The 19,959-nt window shown below is 30.9% G+C and overlaps 1 protein-coding gene across 1 annotated transcript; it reads left to right on the forward strand.

Annotated features, from left to right (window-relative positions):
• The first annotated feature begins 302 nt into the window (after window positions 1-302).
• LOC114322979 (protein FAR1-RELATED SEQUENCE 6-like) lies at window positions 303-19,354 on the forward strand. The gene is made up of 4 exons (XM_082900562.1): window positions 303-498; window positions 16,630-18,794; window positions 18,886-19,002; window positions 19,085-19,354. The coding sequence occupies exons 1-4, from the start codon at window positions 303-305 to the stop codon at window positions 19,352-19,354; spliced, it is 2,748 nt and encodes a 915-aa protein (XP_082756688.1).
• Window positions 19,355-19,959: the final 605 nt, after the last annotated feature.

The raw sequence follows: 19,959 nt of genomic DNA on the forward strand, positions 1-19,959 counted from the left end.
CATAGTTCCTAGTGATGGAGAGAGAGTGGGTCCTCCCCTGGCGGCGACTGCGACAGCGAGGGGACGGGGTGCACTCACTGAGGTTGCCCTCTCCAGCAACACCCTTCCCTTTAATCTGGCGTTTCAGCAGCTCCATCTCCGCCGCCATCTTGCGAATGACGGCGTCTTGGTCCTTGAGTTTAAGCTCCAGGCGCTGCGCATGGGACTCCCCCCGGCGTCTGCGGCCCCCAGGACTCTGCGAGCGATCAGCACTCCCTCCGCGTTTGTCTCGCGCACTTCGCGAAGGAGTCTCTAGGCCCGCCATGGCTGGAATATTTAGAGGACCTTCTCTCAAGCGGACGTACTCGGGTGTGATGCCATCGACGACGGACAGTGGGGCTTCGCCGTCGTTGGCCATGGAAATGGTCGAAGAAGCTCTGAGAACAAGGGTTGAGTATCAAGAAAAACCTTCCCATAGACGGCGCCAATTGTACGGGGGCGAAATATCCTCTGTTCTCCGTACTCCTTGGTCGTCAAGCTTTTTGTGACGGCGTCTATCTCTGCAACACAAAAATGGCGAGCTGCCCGGCGGTGGTGTGCCGGAAAGGCCCTCCGACGATCAAGTCAGACCACTAGCTAAAGAAGAAGGCTATCAGAGAGAGAGTTTTTGATAGAATGAATTCGCTTACCTCCAACGTCCCTCTTCCTCCATATTTCTAGGCTGGCCATGCGGCCTCAAGATTGTGCGCGCACTACCTCTGCTGTCCTTCCCTGGACAGGTGGCAGTGCTCGCCTCTCTCCACCTTACGCGTGTAAAGGCTTAGTCCTCCCTCCAGTACACACAGAACTGCCCAACGGTATTGAGGCGTGCGTGGAGCGGATGTCATCTCCTTCACGCCATTGGCCCAGGTGGCATACTTAACCGGAGTACCACGACCGGCCTGTCACTTGTGGAGAGTCGCTATTACATGCTCATAACCGAGCTATGCGTCGCCGATCTATAACTTGGAATCAGGCGAAAGCCTGCCCACCTCGGCCGAACTATCATTGGTCGGTTCATCATGACCATCCGGTTGCGAGGCATGCCGGCCTCCAACCGGTCTACCTTCAATCTTGATCACACGAAGCCACTTTATATCGACTGACCGATCCAAGGCGTACCGGCCTTGATCGCACCCACGGACTAGCTCGGGCTACCTTTTAGCCCGGTCAGCATCTGCTAACCCAAGCTCCGTCCAACACGTTCAAGACGCAGCTTGGCTATGCCAGTTGCTGCCTGACCGGTCAATATTTCCGACCGTGCAAGGCAGGCCACTGGCCATGTCAACAGAGATTAGGTCGGCGCTACGCGGTCCGTCACGTCTGACGTTATCTCAGCTCGGCCGTACAGTCAGGTGCAAATCTCCCCTCTCAAGGGTGGTCGGATTCGTTAGGTTTATGTAATATCATTTTAATAATTTGAATTGTTTATTTTATAAGGTTTTATATATATATATATATATATATATATATCATTTATATAAAAAATTAAGTTAAATTGATATCATTTATGAAAATATTATATGCCATTTATCTTATAAAATCTTAAACAAAATTCATTTTACCCTCTTAAAATTCAATAATAGGCAAAGAGCCCCCAAGTAATTTTGACCATTTTACACTTTGCCTTCTTGCCGTTATTAATTTCATCTAAAATAACCGGGAGTGTTCCACACTTGTCAAGATTGAAAGTTGGCAATGAAAAAAAAAAAAAAAAGTCAAAATCAAGATTCAATGTTAAGACCAGCAATCCCTTAGCTTCATTTTTTTCCCCAACCAATATGAAACTCAAATCCTAACCCAAACCCCCCCCCCCCCCCCCCCTCTTTATTTTATTAAAAATATAATTTTAATTTAATAATATTTTAATTTATAAAATCATCTCTAAATTCTAAAATTCAATTTATTTAATCTAATTATTAACTCATTAAATATTTCTAATTATTTAACTTTATTTGTATTTAACAAGAAATGGTGTTCATTATGATGCCATTTTGATAACTATAGATTTTGCAACTCTTTCGTTTGTTTGTTTGTTGTTGAATTTTTTTTTTTTTGGTGGTTTTGTTTCTTTCGGATTTATGAATTGGTTAGGAAAATTTTCGCATTACTTAATGCTTTAGTTTTTTGGGATTTTACAAAGATATGAGTTGCAATTTTTGAAATACGGAAGTATTTTAAAATCTCTGTGAATTCGATCAGTTGTTGGTAATGTATCTTCATCTTTCATTCTCAATTTGTCTTGTTAAATTTTTTTGTTACCAAAATCAACTTAGAAAGGCCTAAACATTTCAACATTTTTCTGTTTATTTGTGAATTTTTATTTCACTAATTTATTTCTTGAGCTGAACTCATCTATACTATATATATAACCAAATGTAGTTGTATTGGCAAAAGTCTCCAAATATTCATTATTAAATTCTCATAATTTTAAAACTTTCTCTTTCTTACGTGGCAACCCTCTTTGATTGTTTTTTATGTTTTCTATTTTCCTCCATTTTTTATTTGTTTGATTAATTAAAATGAAAATTAATTTCATGGTTTATGGATAAAGATTTGAATTTCAAAATTCCTCCATATAGATAAAAATATAAAAATTAATAAATAATTTATGAAAATTAATTTCATGGTCTACAGATAAACATAAAAATTAAATAACTAATTTAAAAAAATTAATTTCACAGCTTATAGATAATTTAAAATTTCTTCCCAAAAATGAATTTATAAAAATTGATAAATAACTTATAAAAATTAATTTTATGACCTACAGATAAAGGTTAAAAAATTGATTTAAAAAAAAATGAAATTACTCCTTTTCTTTGCCCTTCATTTTGTAGTAGTTGTATTGGAAAAAATCTCCAAATATTCATTATTAAATTCTCATAATTTTAAAACTCTCTCTTTTGTACATGGCAACCCTCTTTGATTGTCTTTCATGTTTTCTGTTTTCCTCCATTTTCTATTTGTTTGATTAATTAAAATGAAAATTAATTTTATGGTTTATGGATAAAGATTTGAATTTCAAAATTCCTCCATATAGATAAACATATAAAAATTGATAAATAATTTATGAAAATTAATTTCATGGTCTACAGATAAAGAAAAATATTAAATAACTAATTAAAAAAATTAATTTCATAACCTATAGATAATTTAAAATTTCAATCAAATGTAGTTGTATTGGCAAAAGTCTCTAAATATTCATTATTAAATTCTCATAATTTTAAAACTCTCTATTTCCTACGTGGCAACCCTCTTTAATTGTCTTTCATGTTTTTTATTTTCCTCCATTTTCTATTTGTTTGATTAATTAAAATGAAAATTAATTTCATGGTTTATGGATAAAGATTTGAATTTCAAAGTTCCTCCATATAGATAAACATATAAAAATTAATAAATAATTTATAAAAATTAATTTCATGGTCTACAAATAAAGATAAAAATTAAATAACTAATTTAAAAAAATTAATTTCACAACTTATAGATAATTTAAAATTTCTTCCCAAAAATGAACTTATAAAAATTGATAAATAACTTATAAAAATTAATTTCATGACCTACAGATAAAGGTTAAAAAATTGATTTAAAAAAATGAAATTACTCTTTTTTTGTTTTTGGCCTTTCATTTTGTAATAGTTGTATTGGAAAAAGTCTCTAAATATTCATTATTAAATTCTCATAATTTTAAAACTCTCTATTTCCTACGTGGCAACCCTCTTTAATTGTCTTTCATATTTTCTATTTTCTTCTATTTTCTATTTGTTTGATTAATTAAAATGAAAATTAATTTCATGGTTTATGGATAAAGATTTGAATTTCAAAATTTCTCCATATAGATAAACATATAAAAACTGATAAATAATTTATGAAAATTAATTTCATGTTCTATAGATAAAGATAAAAATTAAATACCTAATTTAAAAAAATTAATTTCACAACTCATAGATAATTTAAAATTTCTTCCCGTAAATGAACGTATAAAAATTAATAAATAATTTATAAAAACTAATTTCATGACCTACAGATAAAGGTTAAAAAATTGATTTAAAAAAATAAAAGATAAACATATAAAATTTCATAAATAATTTATGAAAAATTATTTCATGACCTAGAGATAAAGAAAAAAATTAAAACAATTATTTTAAAAAATTAATTTCATGACTTATAGATAAATAAACATATAAAAATTGATAAATAATTCATAAAAATTAATTTCGTGGCCTATAGATAAAGATAAAGATTAAATAATTGATTTACAAAAAATTAAAATAATAAAATTAAAATAAAGATATGATTTGTTAATCTTTATCTATGAAAAACATATCTATCTAAATCTTTGTTTTGATTTACTTATATTTTTTTCTCCTTCTGTCACATATTATTCTTTTTTCATTTTGAATATATACTAAATGTAGTGAAGTATGAGAATTTTTCAAAATCTTACTACTAAATTCTTATGGATTCTCTCTCCTATGTGTCACTTCTCAAGTCTCCCCTCCCACTTTGCCTAATTTTTAATCATTTGTCAGTTATCTAAATCGCAAAAGCCAAAAGAATTATATATATTTAAATAAAATGATAAATATTTAGATATGAACAACAAAAAGGTAGAGATAAAAATATAAAAAGTAAAATAAATTAAAAAGATAACTATTCAAATTTCAACCACACAATAATATAAAGAGTTAAATAAAAAAAATAGAGATGAAGAAATATACAAAAATAAAAATATAACTATTTAGATTTGAACTGCAAAATGAAAATTCAAATAAAAAATAACAAAATATTTAAATAAAAATATTAAGATTGTGATATAAATATCCCAAAAAAAAAAGATAATTTTTTTAACGATCTATATTTATCTTTTGTTAGTTTGTTATATTAAATATGATAGAATTCCATATATATATATATATATATTTTGTTTAAGTATAATCTTTTCAATATAAAAACAAGTTCCTGCAAAAAAAACCATGAACAGAAGATTGGGAGGAAAACAACCAACATTGAGCCATTTCTGATCCCTTTCAGTGCCTAAAAATCTTAAATATTTGCTTTACATTTGAATTGTGTACTTGCATGAGTTTTTGCATTTGTGAGAAAGTGAGTTTATGTAAATGGATATTATTATTTTATTTTTAAATTTTTTTCTTACAATCTATATTTTCCTTATTTCTTTCTTTTTGTTAATAATGTATCATTTAATTGAGATTTTTTTTAATATATTTATAAAAGCACTACTGTTATCAATTGGTAACTCTCTCACTTATTGATTATTTGTGTTTAATTTTTTTTGGTGCAGATGTTAGATTGAAAATGAAGAACACGTCAAAATTTATTGGATATGGGTTTATACTTTAAATGTATTCATCAGTTGATTTTTTATTATTGATTATCCTGTTAAAATAACTTATGATTAAATTTATTTTTAGGAACTCATTTCCTTTGAGAACCAAACCGCAAATTTTTTCTTTTTTTATTTTATTTTATTTTTATTTTTATTTAGATTCAGAGTTTGAGCAAATGGAAAATATCTCATATTTAAAATGTTAATTTTTTTTTGAATAATTTAAATATTTATATTCTTTATGTTTGTCAATTCAAGTTTAACGCATTTCCAAACTTTTTTTTTTTTTTAATCATTCCAAACCATTTGTGTTTAATGAATCAATATAACCAAAAAAACAAATAGCGCAAAAAAATTTTAACCACTAACTGAATATAATGGGAATTAAAATTAATTTTATTTTAATTTATTATATTATATCTACTATTGATTAAACAAAATTAGTGTTACTTTTATTTAATATATTAGTTATTGTGATTAATTATAATATGCCTTTGTTACTCTATTTTTGATTGTCTGAAATAATTCTTAGATAAATTAGCTATTATGGGAGTGTTTGGGAAGGAAAAGCCCAGGCTTTTTTGGCTAAAATAGCCATAAAAAACAAAATAGGCTATTTTAGCCACAAAAAACAAAACATCAAATCCAACTCATAATCATTACAATCCTCTCTCACAAAAAAAGTCAAAAAAGCCAAAAAGTCAAAAAGCTCTTCCCAAACCAGGCTAAAATAGCCCAGGCTAAAAAAACTAAAAAGCCAAAAAGCCAACCCACTTCCCAAACGGAGGCTATATATGTTATGATTTACTTAATGGATGATAGTTTTTTAAAATTTGTAATAATGTGATATATTTAATATTTTTAATGATGTGATATAAGAATTATACGCAAACTAAATAAAAATATTTAGAAATACAATTAAATAACAAATTTTTTTTAGTGATTATTGACTTTTTAAAATCTCGTGCATCGCACGGGTGACTACTAGTAGAAATGTACACAAATGGGATTAATTCCCAACTTTTGTTTTCTTATTTTCTCTTAATTTCAGCTAAATTGGTTGATGCAATGGTAACTTTTACTGGGTTGTTCTTATAATTCTAATCATAGTGCTTGCTTGGACCTGTGTTTTGCTAGCTTTTTCTTGTTACAGAAAATAAAATAAGTAAAATGAGGCAAAGTTTAGAAGGGTATTAAAGTCATTTTACAGATATCATTAACAGAATTAGAGTTGCAATTTAGTCCAAAACTATGTGAAGGTTGTTTGCCTATATTTGAATAATAAGGGAGCAAAGTGCTTACAGGAGCGTGAAATAAATTTGCGCAGTGATTGAGGGCCCGACGTTTCGGGGCTCGAATGCCCCGAAATTCCGTTTAAGGTAAAAAAAAAAAAAAAAAAAAAAGGAAAAAAGAAAGAAAAAAAAAAACAGTTTCCAAAATTAGAAATTAGGGGCATTAGGGGCAAATTTTTTAGGGCCACCAATCATTTTTGAATAAATTTTGTCCTAAAATCTTAATATCATGCCCTTTAAAAAAAAATTCTCTTTGATTTTTTTGCTCAAAGAAGTAACTGTTTAGTAATTTTCAAACTAACAAAATTAAAAAAAAAAAAAAAACTAACTAACTAACTAACAAACCCAAACTTGGGCGTTTGACGGCATATTAAAAAACTTAAATTTTATTTTAAAATTAAAAAATCATCAAATCGATTGTCATTAACTTAAAAAAAAAATATCAAATATTACATTAATTGTTTTGTCACAAAAAATAAAGAGAAAATATCACATCAATGAAATTTTTAAAAAATAATTATAATTCAATGATAATTTTTTTTTTATTTATAAATACGTCAAAAATATTCAAAATTTCACTTGGTGTAATTATCTTAAAAATAAATTTCTTTTAACAATTTTACGAACATATTAACTAAAAAAATTAAAAACCTATTTAAGAAAAAAAAAATCCCAAACCCACCTTCCATATCATTTGAAATTGAGAGACGATTTGGAATGATTTAACTTTTGATTATTTATGAAAAAATATATAAAAATAAAAAATAATATAACTTAAAAAAAAATATAGGCTAAAATAACATTAAAAGACAAAATAGGCTAAAATAGCTAATAATGTCACAGCAAATCCATAATCATTTCATTTTTTCTCTCACAAACATCACATCCAATTATAAAAAAATTCAACTATCTTCCCAAACACAAGCCTCCTAAAATAGTCAAAAATTAAAATAATAATTTCCCAAACACCCACAAAGATTAAAAAAAAAATACACTTTTGTAGTGCACACCAACAACGGTGTTTGGAAACCAAAAGTTGAGACTAAAATAGCCTCAAATATAAAAAAAAAAAAAAAAAACCAAAAAGCCATACTAATGTATTGATTTTTTTTTTTTATTTTAAAAAAGTTGTAAAATAGCATCAACCTACACTGCCAACGTGACACTGTAGGGACAGCCCTCCATCATTTTCGAAATAAATGACAATTTTGCCCCTTTAAACCTATTTTGGAAAAAGTGAAGTTAGGACAAATTTGTCATTTCGGTTTCACACACATTTTTCAATACACAACTCAAATAAAAATCCATCATATCTTTCCAAACACAAAAAATAAAATAGCCTACTAAAATAGTCAAAAAGTCAAAAAAGCCTCTAAAATAGCCACTTCCAAACACTCAGAATGTTTTTAAAACTAGACTAGTGAGCGAACCCGAAAAGGGATCGAACGGACAGGTCACCGGTTCAACTGTCGGGTTGAACCGGATCGAACCGTGACGTCATAATTGCATCATAAATAATTTTTAAAAAAATATAAATTAATAATATATAATAAATTTTCAATTTTTTTTAAAATTCTTAAATATTTTCAGTTATGTTTTTCTATAAAAAAAAAAAAAGCATCCTAGATATAAGTCATAGTACTTCACATGCTAACAACAAATAAAATTAAAAAAATGAAAAATGCATTGCTCAAAAAACAATAAAAAAGGCCCCTTACTCACACTATCTCTCTGCTCTTATTCCCAATTTCCATAAAGATGAAAAACCCATTGCTCGACCTCAAAATAGAGGGCCAAAAAGATGGGTTCTCTTGAGAGTGGTCTTTCATTCAAGAGAGAAAGAGATCAAAATCTACTTCATTCAACGAGCAAGCAACAGCAGGAATTAGTGAAACCCATTTGATCAATGACCCAAATCAAGACTCGCAAGATTTGTATTGTTAAAGAAGATTGATTATCTACAATGGATTTGAACTGTGGGTGTCTTCTTCTTTATTGCAAGAAGAGTTGAGAGCTTGAGTTGAGTTGAGTGATTCGTGAATGGTGATGATGATTGATGACGAGAGAGAGAGATGCGGCTGTGCAAGGTAGTTATCGAAGAAGATCTGTTGTGGTTGAAGAGAAACGAAGCAGATTTGGTTTTTTTTTTTTGTTAAACAAAACCGTTCCGGTTTGATTGACCTGTGAACGGGTCAGACGGTTCGACGGTTCAACCGGCGGTTCAAACGATTTTCTTCAAATACACCAATTTTTGACTTTGAATGGTTTGAGAGGGTTGACCAGACCGGAACCTCACCCGGTCGACGGTTCAACCAATTTAACTGGCCGGTCCAGTCCAGTTTTCAAACCCTTGGTGCACACTAATGCTCTTCGAATCAGAAGAAAGGAGTAGTTTACAATCGAAATCGACAGCTACAATCGTTTTGAAAAACAGTCGATTTCATACAACAATAAAAATATTAGGAACTTTAAGGGTGTGTTTAGTTTGTATTTTAAGATAAATTTTTTTAAAAATTTTGGAGAAAAAGTTTAGAGATTTTTTTAGTTTGTTTGATTGTATATTTTGAAAATAGTTTGGAGTTTGGGATGATTTGATATTTTGTTGTAGTTGAGTAGATGTGTGTGAGAAAAAAAGTGATTACGAATGAAAGAGGAGAGAGAAAAAATGATTGCTTGATGTGTAGGAGAGAAAGTGATTTTGGAAAAAAATTTCACAAAATTTGAACCAAACATGAATTTGAAAATTTTTCTCAAAAATTGTATTTTGAAATACAAACCAAACAAGCCCTAAATATTTTACCAAATATTTTACAAAAGTGTGAGATCCACACCATATAAGTCCTATGTAAACTCCACACTTATATAAGATATTAACAATGATTCATATCATTAAAAAAAACAAATAGCACTAATGCATTGAGAATACCAAAAAAAAACAAGGCATAGGCAGTAGGCGGGATCCACTACCACATCATTAGTGCTCCCTCTAGTGCTCACAACCATTTTTCATAAGATATTTGGTAGAACATTTAGGCTATGTTTGGGAAGAAAAAGTTGGGTTTTTTTTGCTAAAATAGTCACAAAAAAACAAAATAGGCTTTTTAGGCCAATAGGATAAAATAACACATTCAACCTATAATCATTACATTTTTTCTCTAAAAAAAAAGTCAAAAATCCTTCCCAAACGAGATTTTTTAATCTCAGGTTAAAAAAAGTAAAAAAGTCAAAAAACCAACCTACTTTCCAAACGAACCCTTAATCCTGGTTTGACTATCATTTTGGGGTTAAAAAAGTACAAAATAACAGAATAAGCTAAATAAGTTAATAAGACAAAATATCACATCTAACCTATAATCATTTCATTTTTTCTTTCATAAAAGTCAAAAAAAAAAGAAAAAATCAAACTAAACGAGATTAAAAAAATCAAATTAATAAAGTTCCAATACAAAAAAGTTAATTATATTAAGAAATGCCAAACGAAGATTTAGAGTTCTTAGGTGGTGTTTGGCAAGTGGTTTTGGAGCTAAAATAGTCACAAAAAATAAAATAAGCTATTTTAGCCATAACAAACAAAATATCGCATTTAACTCATAATCATTACACTTTTCTCTCACAAAAAAAATTTAAAAAGTCAAAAATTCAAAAAACTATTCTCAAACTAAATTTTTTAACCTAAACTAAAATAGTTAAAAAAATTAAAAAATTAAAAAACTAACTCACTTCTCAAACGACTTAATATTACTCATAAAACAAGCATCGGACGGTGTGGATGAAAGCCATATCAGAAGGCGACGATGAGCTATTAGAGTCAGACAGCTCAGCAGTCAGCGGAGTCAGTCCAGCAATGAATGCCAAACGAGAAGAACGCCGCCAGGATTGTGTTGCGTAAGGGTGATGTCAATGCCAGCGTTTTCGCAATTGACGAAGTCTGTGCATGAACGAATAAATCGGGTTATGTATACGTCTTTGCTTGCTCATAGCTAGCTGTCTTCCAATGTAGTACTAGTAGATTCAAGTATGAATTTATGACATGCGTACGTGTGTTTCTAGATATCCCCACGTTTTTGTGGTGTGGTGTCCCACTTTTTGCACGATTGTTTTTCGGTCTTCTTGTGTACTTCTCACGCAAAGTACGGGGTGTTTGGGAAGAAAAAAAATAGCTTAATTTAGGTTAAAATTTACAAAAAGATAAAATAGGCTAAAATAGTTAATAAGACAAAATATCACATCAAACCCATAATCATTTCACTTTTTCTCTCATAAACATCACATCCAACCATAAAAAAATCCAATCATCTTCCCAAACACAAAAATTTTAACCTACTAAAATAATCAAAACTAAAATAGCCTACTAAAATAACAACTTTCCAAACGAAGCGTACATGTAAATGGCAAAAGGTATGGGTCGGGGCACTCATGAAATTCTCTCCCTCTTCCATTTCTTTGTTTGGCGTGGATTATAAAGGTAATTTATATCTTATTTTAATTTAAAAATTTATATTAAATTATTTATTGTTATTTCTGTTTATAGTTTATTAGAGAGAAATAACTTAAATAAGTTGAAAAAAATTAATTTTTCAAAAGCTGAGGAGGAGTGCTTTTAATTTTTATTTTTTGATTATTAGCTTTTAACTTAAAATAATCTCTGCCAAACACCTCCTATGTAAACGGTGAATGAGTTGAACCAAATTAAATTTTAGTATATATAAATCTATTTATTAAAATTTTAATGAGTTTAAATTTGAACTTAATAAAAATATAATGAATTGAGTTTGACTGGATTTGTTTAGATTTGATTCGAGTTTAAATCTGTTCATCAGTCTTAATAGAGTTAAAAAACTTATAAATTTATATTTAAGTATGATACTAAAGTTAAAATTAAAATTTTTAGTATACAATTATATACATACTGAAAAGAATCAGTATCTTATTAAGATAATAATATTTAGGGTAAATTATAATTTAAACCTTTGTGGTTTGCCTAAAAAACACGGAGCTCCCCTATAGTTTCATTTGTAACACTTAAACCCCCTATACTTCATACTAAAGTGTAATTTTCGACGGAACTATTTGTTTAAACAGAACGTGTGCTGCATGACCATGAATGATGAGTGGAATAGTTTTTCCCGCCCAGAAACATATGGCAAATAATCAAAACACCCTTATGAAACATTAACATCTTTATCCCCAAATGAAATTCAGTGTTTGAGCATGGGCTTCATTTACCTCAAACATTAACATTCTTGGAGCATTGGCTTGAGCATGAGTTTCATTTTCCTCAAGCATTAATATCCTTTTGTTTGTTTCATTTACCCCAAGTTCTCTCTCTCTCATTATATAAATATACAACCCCATCACCTTCCATGCAAAACTACCACCATCACCTTTTATTTCCCCTCTCATCTCACCACCATCACCTTCCATGCAAAATCACAACCAATCAACATCACCACCATCATATTCCATGCAAAACCACAACTAACTTCTTATTCCATGCAAAACAATCACTCAAAATCACCACCACAACTTCTCTCTCTAAAAATTATCCACAACCAATTTCTTATTCCATGCAAAACCACCACTCAAAATCACCACCACAACTTCTCTCTCTAAAAATTATCCAAACCCACTTTTCTTCTTGTAATTCAAATTAGTAACAAACCCAACCCATGAAATCAAATAATTAATATGTGTAAACATTTAGATTTTTGAAATAGCATTGATGAGATTCATACCAACCAAACCCACTTTTTCTTTCCGTTTCTGACATTTCTTCGGCCCATCTTTCGGACTCCATAACTTTCGCGATTCTTAACGGTTTTATCCCCTTCTTTCACCAATCTCCTCACCTTGCTTTATAAGTTTTCTCACTTCTTCTTGAAATGAGTGGTTTCGATATACTGAAAGTTGTCCGAAAACTAAAGTCACACATTTCAAAAAAACATCTTCAAATCTATTTCTTTCTTTTTCATCATCCACTCTCTTCTATTGCTTCATCTATAGCATTTTGTAAAGGGTGGTTCTTGGTTTTGACGGAGCTAGGCAATGGTGGTGATGATGGTGGTCACGGTGAAAGAGAAGATATACACACACACACACACATATATATATATATATATAGAGAGAGAGAGAGAGAGAAGTCAAAGCTTGGATTCACCATTTATCCTTCTCCTCAGGCGTCTACATGTTAACTTATCAATGATAGATTCAGTTTGTTGACCGGTGGTTTATAATGGTGGTTTATAATGAAGAAGAAAATTAGGGAAATAAATAAGGGTAATTTAGATTTTTTACAGTTTCTGTTACGTCCGTCCAAAATTACACTTTAATATGAAATATAGGGGGTTTAAGTGTTACAAATGAAACTATAAGGTGGTTCCGTATTTTTTGGATAAACCACAGGAGGTTAAGTTATAATTTACCCTAATATTTACAACTACTATTATATAAATGTGTTATTTATAGTTAGTTATTATTTACAGTAATATTATTTAAATATATAAATAACATATTTATCCTATTTATACATAATTTCATATTTTTAATATATAATTAATATATTTATTTTTGTGGAGGAAAAAAATATAAGTCTAGATCCAAATCCAATCACAAATCGGATTCTATCCTATTCAATCACCCCCAAACCCATCTCATTAGGGTCGAGGAGAGTCTGGGACCTGGTGGATCCGTATTTTGTTATCCTTATTAGGGACTATGAATTTTAGTTAAAAAATCAAAAAGTCATTATAAATTATAGTATTATTTTTTAAAATTTTTTAAAATGTATTTTTATAAAAAAAAAAATCAATTAAGATATTCAATCTCTAAGCGGGACCTAAAATTATCACATATGCTCTTTGTAATTCCAAAACAATTATTGCAAAAAATAATTAGAAAATAAAGTATATAATAACAAAATGTGATGGGAGAATGTGAGGTGTGGAAATTGAAGCTCTCAAAGCTACCTTTGCAAACATAAGGTGCAATTATCTTTTTATCTTTTTTAGGAAATCAAATTCCCAATTATTTGTAGCCAAAAACAAAAATATAATAATTATTTTTTTAATTTCTTTTTACTTGTAGCTAAAACAAATTTATTTTTATTTCACCACCATCACCGCCACAGTTGCTATGTCATACAAATATATATATTTTGTATCCTTTTGGCGACATAAGTCCTGTTTGGTAGAGCTGTGAGAAAGTGATTATAACACATTTATGTTATACAAATATATATATTTTGTATCCTTTTGGCGACATAAGTCCTGTTTGGTAGAGCTGTGGAAAAGTGATTATAACACATTTATGTTATACAAATATATATATTTTGTATCCTTTTGGCGACATAGGCCCTGCTTGGTAGAGCTGTGGGAAAGTGATTATAACTTATAACCTAACAGCTTATAACTTATAGCTGTGAACATAAGCTGATTTTTAACTTATAAATTAAACTTCTCTTTCCACACTCAAAGAATAAGTTAGTTTTTGACTTACAAAAAGTTATAAGCTGTATTGTTAAGCTGAACCAAACGCATCAAAATAGCTTAAACTAAATTAAAAGTTGAAATAAGGTAGAAATAAATCCTACCAAACAGGACCATAATCGAGTGGTAAGGCGGGAGTAGACATTTGCGCTCCACCATAGAAAGTGTACAAGAAAAATAATAGTAATAATAATAATGGCAAGGAGTGTAATTTTTTATTTTTAATATTTAATACTTATTTTCAAAATTTTAAATTTAGAACAATACACCCAAGAGACTGAGTGTCGTTTTGGGAACATAGTAAAAAGTCATATTTTTTGACAAAATGTTCAAAAACACAAGTGTCAAAAACGCCAGAAAATTGATTTGGAAAGTGTTAAAAACAGGTGTAAAATTACAAATTAAGGCCTATGAAAAAAAATAAAAAAATAAATTTCTTACATTGGATAAGGATATTTTGGTCATTTTAATTTGATTTGACACCATAAATAAATATTAAATTAAAAAGTAAAAAGCTAACTTTTTACCAACTTTCCAAATTACTTTTTAAAAAATTAAAAAATTTGATAAAAAATCAAAAATTAATTTTTTACAAACTTTCCAAAACAACTCTGAATTTGACCACGTTGCTCAAGAAGACAAGAGTGATGATATAATATAGGTGGTTTATTTTCGGGGTACCAAACTTTTTATGGAATTTTGCGGGGCCGTAACTTGATTTGTTTGTATTGAGACAAGCATGCCTGCGACTGTCATTCTAATTTCAGAAACCAACAACCCAATTGCACTTTTGGTACAAAAACAAAAGAGAATTTAGGATCATCTTCAAAATGGGCCAATTATTATCATCATTATTATTATTATTTAACTTTTCAGCTCCGATTCATACCACTAAAACTTGAGCACTAGGAGCAGCTCTAATTACGTGGCATTCAAGAAGGGAGGAAAAATGACACTTTCATATTACAGTGCGTGTGTTTCACGCACTGTGATAGGAAAAAAAAAAAATTTCCCGCTCAAAAATCTGATAACAGAGGAGAAGAAATCGTGTTTCAACTCTATTCCCGCTGAAGCTGTGATCGGCGTCCCTCTCCTCCACCGTGTAAATTGTAACGAGGTTTCCACCGCCGTCCCTCTCCTCCACCATCAAGCGTTCATTTGCTATCTCCGTTTGCAGATTTCGTGTCCCTCTCTGTCTTCCCTCTCTTGGTCAAGCATTTGCAGATCTCTCCCTCTCCTTCGTTCAGGTCAATTTCTGTCCGGTTGTCGTCCCTCTCCTCCACCATTTAAATTGTAGTTGTATTCTGTAATGAAATATATATATATATATATATAAACATACATTGAAGAAATTTTTATAATCTGTTAAACATACATATATATATATATATATATATCAGATTATAACATACATATATATAACATACATATATATATATATATATATATATATATATATATCAGATTATACCAAACATATATATAACAGATTATAGCATACATATAATTTGTTATTGAAAGGATAACTGGTAACTGGTAAACATACATATATAATCTGTTATAACACACATATATATATATATATATATATATATAACAGATTAGAACATACATAAACTGTTATAGTCTGTTAATTTTTGAAAGGGTAATATGTAATAATCTATTGTTAATTTTTTGTATAATCTATTGTAATGAAACATACAAGAGCTTGCATCATTGAAAGGGTAACTGGTATAATTTGTTATTGAAAGGGTAACTGGTAATGAAATAGGTTATTCTATTATTCTATTAAACAGGTTATTCTATTGTAATGAAATAGGTTATTCTATTAATCTATTAAATCATTGATTTCCTATGGTGTTTTTGAATGAACAGAAATGGAGATTGGTTCGAATAGTGGTTAATTAACAGATAATATGACAGATTATAATATGACAGATCATTGTTAATATAACAGAGGAGAAGAAATGCAGATTATAATATGACAGATCATTGTTAATATTAACAATGATCATTGTTAATATAACATACATTGAATGAACAGAAATGCAGATCTCTCCCTCTCCTCCATTTCTGTTAATATGACAGTCCAAATCTGTTAAATTGTTATAAATTGTTAATCTAATTTTGGACAGATTTTGGGTTAATCTGGTAACTTGCATAGTTAGAAATTGTTAGAAATTGTTAGATTTTGGGTTAATCTGTTAAATTGTTAGAAATTGTTATAATCTGTTAATCTGGTAATTGTTAGAATTTGAAGCTCTTACAGATTAGAAATTGCTACAATTTGAAGCTCTGTTAATTTTTGAAAGAGTAATATGTTATAGTCTCTTGAAAGGGTAATATGTTATAATTTGTTCAAGAGCTTGCATTGTTAATCTGTGTGTATATGTGTAAGTATAACAGAGTAATAACATAATAGCTTGGTTCTATTATTCTATTAATCTATTAAATCATTTGATTTCATATGGTATTTTTGAATGAGCAGGAATGGAGAATGGTTCGAACAGTGCTGAGAATCCTTTATTAAATGAGAGTGAAGAAGTTGAGGAACCGAAGAGGGGTATGTGTTTTAGCTCAAAGCAAGAAGTGCATTCATTTTATGCGAGATATGCGAAACATGTTGGATTTTCCATAGCTTATAAAACTCAAGTTTGTGGCGATGATGGGGAATTAAGATATTTTGGGATTGAATGTTCTCGATCGGGAAAGAGAATCAAAAAATCAGAAGTAAACCCTCTAAAGCCATCTTTGTCTACAAAAATTGATTGCAAAGCAAGGGTACGGGCAACCTTACAAAAGGATGGGAGATTTATGTTAACCACAGTTAACCTTGACCATAACCATGACTTGATTCCCACCGACTCACGTCATTTTGCAATGAATAAGAAGATTCTTACTCCTGTGAAGAGAAGATTAGAAATTAATGATCAAGCAGGGATTGGGGTGTCTAGAAATTATCACTCAATGGTTGTTGAAGCTGGGGGTTATGAGTCATTAACATTTGATGAGCGAGATGCACGAAATTACATTGACAGAGCTAGAAAATTAAGGCTTGGAGAAGGAGATTCCGATGCACTTCAAAAATATTTTTTGAGGATGCATGCACAAGATTCGAGTTTCTATTATATGATTGATGTTGATACTGACTTTCGCATAAGAAACTTGTTTTGGGCGGACGCAATGAGTCGGGCGGCTTACAAAGAATTTGGAGATGTTGTTTCATTTGACACAACTTACCTCACTAATAAATATGATATGCCATTTGCTCCGTTTGTAGGAGTTAACCACCATGGACAGTCGATTTTGCTTGGTTGTGGGCTGTTATCTAGTGAATACACTGATACATTTGTTTGGCTGTTCAAATCATGGTTAAATTGCATGTCAGATCATCCCCCAATAGCTATAATAACTGATCAGTGCAAAGCTATGCAAAATGCGATAGAAATTGTCTTCCCCAATACTCGACATCGATGGTGTTTATGGCATATCATGAAGAAAATTCCGGAGAAATTGAATGGGTATTCCCAATATGAATCCATGAAGATGGATTTGCAAAATGCAGTGTATGACACATTCACAAAAGATGAATTCGAGATGAAATGGAAAGAGATGATTGCAAAATTCAATCTTTATGAGAATCAATGGTTGGGGGTGTTATATGATGAGCGTCAGCGATGGGTTCCTGTTTATGTCAAAGATATTTTTTGGGCTGGCATGTCAACGACACAACGAAGTGAGAGTATGAATGCATTTTTTGATGGATATGTCAACCCAAAGACTACATTAAAACAATTTGTTGAGCAATATGACAATGCCTTGAGAAGTAAGGTAGAAAAAGAGAAGAAAGCTGACTTCAAGTCTCGGCACAAAGTCTTTGAGTGCCTAACTGTGTATGGCTTTGAGAAGCAATTTCAGGATGGCTACACCAATGCAAAATTCAAAGAAGTTCAAGCAGAGATGAAGAGACTAGTTTATTGTCAGCCGTTTATGGTCAAAGAAGAGGGTTCAATTTGTACATATTTTGTAAAGGAAGCTATGGTACTTTTTGGGAAGATGAAACATGTGGACTTTGTTGTCTATTATAATTCGACCGAATTTGATGTGCAATGTATGTGCCGGTTGTTTGAATTTAGGGGCATCATGTGTGCTCACTCACTCGTTGTGCTCATTGCAAGATGCATAAATGAGGTTCCACATAAATACATTCTACCACGATGGCGAAAAGATTTGGATAGAGGGTACACATGCATAAAAACCACATACACTGGCTTTGGGGATGATTTCAATGCAAAGGTGTATGAGAAGATGAATAGAAAATTGGTTGGCATTGTACAATTTGCTGGGAACTGTGAAGGGAAAATAAAACTTATCGACCGTGGGTTGGATGAAATCAAGGCAAAAGTGATGAAAGATGATGAAGGTGGTGGGAGTAATGTAGCACCTTCGACTAGTAATGTACCACCTATTACTAGTAATGTACCATCTTCCCCAATTGGCAGCATTAATAGACAGACAATCAGTCATACCAAGTTGCTTAGTCCTTTGGTTGCTCGGCGAAAAGGTCGTCCAGTTACTAAAAGAAAGGTTGCCAAAGTAGATCAAATAGTGAATCGGTTGAAGGCAAGCAAAAGAAAACATAACAAATCAAAGGTAAATTGGTATTCATTACTCTCTATTCAACTCATATTTTATTGTAATCATGTCATACATTTGAGGCATTCATTAACTTTTATGAATATAGGGTACTAAGGTGCTTGGAGGTGAAGGTGAAGGTCAATGTCAATCTCAACCTGAATGTAGTGTACGTAGAGAGCTTTATCCTTATGTGGTTGGCATGGAAAATAGTATGTGTGTGCCGGTACGTATACATCATAGGATTTTACATTGAGCAATTTATGTTATTCTCCAATTTATTTTAACATTTCATTTTAATTGAATAGGGACACATGGTCAATGCTATTGGAGGCACATCTCTCACCCCGACAAGTGTGGACATTATGAGAAGACAAAGTTTCATAAATCCCCCAACTCAGATTTATGGAGTTGGCACATCGCTTACCCCGTCGGACTGTATTGGAGGCACACCGAGATTTACGAGAACTCAACAATCCATGACTGCTACGCATCAAATTTATGGAGCTATACCATCTTCATTTGTTGACTTCAATGTACAAATGAACCACAATGACCGTGGCGGTAGTTTTCGTTAGTTGGAAACTTGCAATTGTAATGCCTTTTATGTGACTAAACTTGGATTTTATTTTGTTTTGGATAATTTATTTAATATATTTTTGGATTGTTCAGTTTCTTTATTTTTTGGTTGAGAACAAATTGATGTTGTTCCCTACTTTGTTGTTATAGTTAATGTTCCCAATTGATGTTGTTATATTTGTGCTCTATTTACTACATGTGTTCCAAATCTGTGTGAAAAAAGCTGTTACAAATCTGTTAAAAACCTGTCTTCAAATCTATCTTGAAAAACCAGTGTGGAAAAAATATGTTCTCAAAACTGTGTGAAAAACCAGTGTTCAAAAAATCTTTCTTCAAAAACCTATGTACAAAAATCTGTGTTCAAAACTATGTGAAAAAAACCTATCTTCGAATCTGCCTTGGAAAACCTGTGTGAAAACAAAAGTCTTCAACACTGAAAAACCAGTGTTGAAAAAATCTGTGTGAAACAATGTGAAACAAAACCTGTATTTGAATCTGTCTTGCAAAACCTGTGTGCAGAAATGTCTTCAAAACTGTTTGAAAAACCAGTGTTTGAAAAACCAGTGTTCAAACAATCTGTCTTCAAAACTGTGTTAAAAAACCT

This window comes from Camellia sinensis, chromosome 13 (assembly GCF_055761805.1).
Source record: "Camellia sinensis isolate YWXY chromosome 13, ASM5576180v1, whole genome shotgun sequence".
Classification (NCBI taxonomy): Eukaryota; Viridiplantae; Streptophyta; class Magnoliopsida; order Ericales; family Theaceae; genus Camellia; species Camellia sinensis.

Excerpts from the sequence above, each read along its gene's own strand:
- LOC114322979 (XM_082900562.1), top strand. The coding sequence starts at position 303 with ATGGCTGGAATATTTAGAGGACCTTCTCTCAAGCGGACGTACTCGGGT. Across the intron at positions 499-16,629 it reads CGAAATATCCTCTGTTCTCC|GAATGGAGAATGGTTCGAAC; the intron begins GTACTCCTTGGT and ends TTGAATGAGCAG. Across the intron at positions 19,003-19,084 it reads AAAATAGTATGTGTGTGCCG|GGACACATGGTCAATGCTAT; the intron begins GTACGTATACAT and ends TTAATTGAATAG.